The 5654-nt window shown below is 39.3% G+C and overlaps 1 protein-coding gene across 1 annotated transcript in view; it reads left to right on the top strand.

Annotated features, from left to right (window-relative positions):
• The first annotated feature begins 265 nt into the window (after positions 1-265).
• Positions 266-5654, top strand: part of LOC104537988 (lanosterol 14-alpha demethylase) — an 8063-nt gene continuing 2674 nt past the window's right edge. Inside the window, exons 1-6 of the mRNA XM_010181024.1 lie at positions 266-360; positions 1066-1242; positions 3363-3489; positions 4453-4618; positions 4814-4933; positions 5373-5568. Coding sequence (XP_010179326.1) covers positions 1090-1242; positions 3363-3489; positions 4453-4618; positions 4814-4933; positions 5373-5568 — 762 coding nt within the window. The 5' untranslated portion in view covers positions 266-360; positions 1066-1089. The remainder of the gene's footprint in view (positions 361-1065; positions 1243-3362; positions 3490-4452; positions 4619-4813; positions 4934-5372; positions 5569-5654) is intronic.

Below are 5654 nucleotides of genomic sequence, written 5' to 3'. Positions count from 1 at the left end.
GGGAGTGGTGAGACACTGGAACAGGTTGCCCAGGGAAGTTGTGGATGCCTCCTCCCTGGAACCTGGAAGTGTCCCAGGTTGGACAGGGTTTTGAGCAACCTGGTATGGTGGGTGGTGTCCCTGCTCATGACAGGGGAGTTGGACTGGATGAGCTTTAAGGTCCCCTTCCAACCCAAACCATTCTATGATTCATTCTGTGAGTCTGTGAATTTTATTACTCTCTGAAAAACATTAATAATTATTTTTCTTTTTCTTCCTCAGAAATACCCACCTTACATTTCATCAAGCATCCCTTTCCTTGGGCATGCAATCGCATTTGGAAAAAGCCCCATTGAATTTTTGGAAGATGCTTATGACAAGGTTTGGCTTCCCACACGACTGGCTGAGCATATGCTAAGATATTAAGTTCTTTATCTGGAGCGTGTTTAAAATTAAGTTGACCACCTCTGTAGGCAATTTGATGACTTTTAAGGCCCTCTCCAGTGTTAAAAGGGCTGATGTGTAAAACCTTAGTATGTTTTCTAGTATAAAAGCCCAAAAGAAATGGAACTAAGGCAGTAGATCCTTAATTCCAGTGAAATAAGATTTATTCATCTGTTTCACATTGTCTAAAGCGTTATAGAGTCAAAAGCTTAAATCTTAGAGAAAGCCAATTTTAGTGTATGGAGATGACTTTTAAACTTTAAAATCTTGTTTGCTCTTAATTACTTATCCATAACTCCAAATCTAGAATATTTTGGGACAGTGTTTGTAGATTATTGGAAGCTATATATGCTGTAATCTTCTTGCTAGTTTTTGTAGTGATCTTTTGTTTACATTTTTTTCAACAAATAGTTTTTCAAGATGTGCAAGATCATGTGTGTTCATTGTAACATTAGACATCGCTAGTAAGTATATTGAGAATTTAAATGTAGTGTAAAAATTTTATATCTTTATTAAATCCGTAGATACTTCTCAGGAGAGTAAGTGATTTATGGAAGCCTTTATGTACATAAAGAGATACAGATTTAATGATTTGTATTTCTTCTTATTTAAAATAAATTGGTATTTCTTTTCCTCTCTTAGTATGGACCTGTGTTCAGTTTCACTATGGTTGGCAAGACATTTACATACTTACTGGGCAGTGATGCTGCTGCTCTACTCTTCAATAGTAAAAATGAAGATTTGAATGCAGAGGATGTATACTCTCGGTTAACTACACCAGTGTTTGGCAAGGGAGTTGCTTATGATGTCCCTAATATGGTATGTATTTTAAATATGAGTAGAAAAGTAGCATAATTTAAACTCTGAGTAGGCAGCCTCTTGGCTCTGTGTGAAGCTGGGTGTTCATACACAGTTCTGGCAGTTGGTAAGCTGTCTCGCATGGATAATCAACACTGAACATGTTTAGGTTGCTGTGTTTACCACCTGGCCATTCAGCAGTCTGGATGCTGTTTTTTGAAACCATCTAATCCCACCATAGAGGGAAAAGCAGTGAGTGAGTCTCTTTTTCCTTCCCTTATAGCATGCTACTGCCTGCAGTTTATTTTTCCCTTTCAAGCAACTTTAGGTCTTCCTTCTGAGAGAGCTTTAAGAGTGATAATTTTTCACCTAGACACAGGAGTATTGATTTGTCAGTTTGCACCACAAGTTTTGTCTTGCTCAGACAAAAATCATTGTGTGTGTGTGTTTGCAGAATACAGCCTGCGTGGGTCTGGGAGCACAATGGCTGTGTCATGGGGTGTTGTTTCCGAGCTAAGCATTTGCTGCATTCTTGCTTGTGCATGTTGTCTGTCATGACAGACTCCTAAACTGCAGAAGCCAACTTTTCCTTGGACAGACCTGCTCCCCTGGGACTCTGTGTTCACTGTATGTTGATGTTGACAGCCTGTTGTACAACAGAGTAGTCTGGGGGCAGAAACAGCATTGAGATATACTTTATTTTTGGATTTTCAGTTTTGGTTTAATTTTGCTTGTAGAGATGCTGGTCATTTGCCTGGTAATAGTTTCTGTGGCCATTAAGACTTTTATTCCTTAGCATACCTCTTCATTCTCCTCTCTGAAGGTACTTGCAGTGGTTGTTGCTGTCTTAATTATATGGCTTAAGGGCAGCAGTCACTAGTCTCCTCTCCTCCACACCAGCATTTTGCAGTGATCCACAAAGTATGTGTGTTGCTCTTACCCCATTCTTTTGGAGATCTCATGTACAACTGGCTACCAACAACTTGCCACTTTGTAAATAAGTAAAGGAGAACTTAGTTGTCTCCCACTTTGCCAGGAAGTCTTCAACTGGGGATAGACTGTCACAAAGTTTGGGGGCAGGATTGTTTAGTTTGCATGGTGGGGTTTTTTTTCACTTGATGGATTTGTGTAGCTCCTCTCGTCCCTTTGTGAATGAAACCAGCAAGACTGCAGCCTGGGTAACAAGTAGGAGATAATTTCTCGTGTCCTAGGAGACCTCTTCCACAAGTGGGGCCATTCTAACAAACTTGTTGTGACAGTCGAAGGTCTTCTTCTTTGGACTCCAACTGTTGTGGGATGTCTGCTTGAAGCTGGAAGGTGCTGGTTTGTCCTTAATTTTGTGAAGGTTCCTCCACTTCTTACAGCTCTTTTGACTTCTGCTGTCATGTTCTACAGTTCATGATTGGATTTGAGTGTCTGTCTTCATTCAAGAGCTAATCCTTTAATAGAATCTAATCTCCTTCAGGAGTTTCACAGAACTTTCTATAAGCTCCTTGGAAATGGGCATTCCTTGTAACTACATTCTTCAGGCATATAGGGATCATTAAGGTCTACCTCATTGGTCAAAAAGCCATATACTGCTTTTTTTCAGAAATAAGGTCTTTAGTTTCTAGAGTTAACTTAGTTTTTTTCCCCATAGTGTGTTTGAGTTCTGCTTTAGTCAAGAGGTTGGTCGGTTTGTATTTACTCAGCAAGCATTGGGGTGTCTGTGGGTAAGTCTACTTAGTTCAAACCTTTGATACTGGAAAGACTCTTTCCTTTTTTCTCTGCAGATTCAGATTCCTCAGAAAATTCACGTGGGCTATGTTTTCCACAGCTGGACTGCTTCCTGTATCTTCACGGATAAAGTTTAACAAAGATAACAGAATTATTTTTCGTTTTAGTACTACAAAAGAGAGAATTATAGCTCCCTTGAGATAGTATTTTACTTGGATGTTACTAAACTTCTGCTTGAAAAACAAAGAAGGTGAAAACCAGAGTATTATCTGCTATTTAAATTTGAGTATCTATTGTACCCTGCAGTCCTAATTATAATCTCTTTTTATTTCTGTATGTTCTTATAGTAGAGATGATAATAAGTTGTTAATTACAGTAATATGATGATCCTTGTACTGATTGTTTTTCTTTCTTGGTTCCTCTAGGTATTTTTGGAACAGAAGAAGATGCTTAAAACAGGGCTAAATATCGCACAGTTTAAGCAGCATGTATCTGTGATTGAAGAAGAAACAAAGGAGTATTTCAAAGCATGGGGAGAGAGTGGAGAAAAAAGTAAGCAAGATCAGATGCATTTTTCCTGTGATTTTCTGAGAAGGAATTAAGGCCAGTGCAGTAAGGTTTTGTAAATGATTTACTGCAAAAAATGAAGAAATTAAAAATGACATTGGTAAAACTGTACTGAACATTAGAAGAAACATGCAAAGTACAGATTTTGTTTAATCAAATTTAAGGCTATTTGAGAATAAAGCTGCTCAGGAAATCACTGGAGGGAATGAAGGACTGTCTTTTGCTTTCTTAGTCAGTTCACAGGGAGCGTACCTGTGGCCTGGCTACATCATGCTCGTTTAGCGCAATAGGAGTCAGCTCAACCTAACTGCCTCTTAGTCGCTAGGAAAAGATCCTGCTCTGACTTTTATACTATTATACTATTTTATAAAAATAATCCAGTGAGCAGCAAAACTCAGGCTGCCCAGAGAGGTTGTGGAGTCTCCTTCTCTGGAGACATTCAAAACCCGCCTGGATGCGTTCCTGTGTGACCCAGTCTAGGTGATCCTGCTCTGGCAAGGGGGGTTGGACTGGATGATCTTTTGAGGTCCCTTCCAACTCCTAATATTCTGTGATTCTGTGAAAACTAACTGGTTTTCCATGCATTTGGATTTCAAGGTGAAGTGTTTGTATGACTCCTTTTATCTTTATTAAGGATTAAGTTTGTGCTGCATGGCTCACTTTGGAAGGACTCTTAGCTCTCCTAGAAATATTTCTAGAAAGAAATACCTTAGGAAAAAGTTGTTGAAATCAACAATCTAATTAAGAAGTTCTCTGAAGAGAACCTGAGAGACACACAAAATTCTAAAATTAGATGCTTTGTTCTCTTAGCAAAACAATCTAAAGCTCTATTTACAATTCTAGTTACTTATTTCTCTCTTCTACAAAATAAAAATAGAGAATAACATGTAAAGCACAGCATCTTGCCTGAAATGCATTGTCAGTATCGTTTTTCAAATCTTTCCTCAGACCTGTTCGAAGCCTTCTCAGAACTTATCATTTTGACAGCAAGTCATTGCTTACATGGGAAAGAAATTCTGAACGAGAAGGTGGCTCAGCTGTACGCCGATTTGGATGGGGGTTTCACTCACGCTGCCTGGCTTCTGCCAGGATGGCTACCTCTGCCAAGCTTCAGGTACCTGAAATAGCAGATGAAGCAACTTAAACATTTTATCTAAACCTCTTACTTGTTGTTCGGAGTTTTTATCTTTCTCCCCTTCCCCCCCCAGTTTCTCGTTTGTAAGCTAATGTAGACATCCCAATAAATTCTCATAAGCATTTTATGTGTTACTTTATACAAAATCGCTAATAGAAGTGTTTTGAATCGCAGACGTCGAGATCGAGCACACAGAGAAATAAAGAATATTTTCTACAAGGTTATCCAGAAACGTCGAATGTCTGAGGAAAAGGAGGATGACATGCTCCAAACTCTACTTGAGGCTTCATACAAGTAAGCCGAGGGTTGGAAGGCTTGCCATTTATAGATGTTTTACTTGAGTTTTGAGCTCTTTGGTTAAAACTGTCTACCACAAAATAAGAAATATTCCCTCATGTTTCTCCATTGGTTTTGTTTCCAGCAATTGTTCCTAGCTCTATTTTTAAAAACAGCTTTTAAAATGGTTATTCAGGTTTCTGAGATTTTCATCAGCGGTCAAGAGGTTGCTTCCTTTCTCTTTGTTGTCTGTTGGGTAATGATTTTCTTTCAGGCTTCTAGAGAATGCCTCTGTCTCTGTTCTCCCTTCTCCCCACCCCTAGATCTTTTGCTGCTCCATTTAAGGTATGCAGCAAAAGAAAAGGAGGAGAAAGAAGGACAGTAGAAGAAATTGAAAATGCTACTTTAGCTGGAAACCTGATCAAATGAAGTTCTAACACAACATCCTTTAACCTAGGGATGGCCGTCCACTGACAGATGATGAAATTGCGGGAATGCTCATTGGGTTGCTCCTTGCGGGGCAACACACGTCCTCCACCACCAGTGCCTGGCTCGGCTTCTTCATAGCCAGAGATAAGTCAATACAGGAGCAGTGCTATGCAGAACAAAAATCAGTTTGTGGGGAAGACTTGCCACCGTTAACTTATGACCAGGTTTGTGTGTTACATTAGTCCTGCTGGGTGCTTTTTATACTTTCAGATGCTTATTAAAAACAAAACAAAACAAAACAGACCCCCCC

This window comes from Mesitornis unicolor, unplaced genomic scaffold, assembly GCF_000695765.1.
Source record: "Mesitornis unicolor isolate BGI_N332 unplaced genomic scaffold, ASM69576v1 scaffold23973, whole genome shotgun sequence".
Classification (NCBI taxonomy): Eukaryota; Metazoa; Chordata; class Aves; order Mesitornithiformes; family Mesitornithidae; genus Mesitornis; species Mesitornis unicolor.
This window is presented reverse-complemented; position numbering and strand designations above follow the sequence as displayed.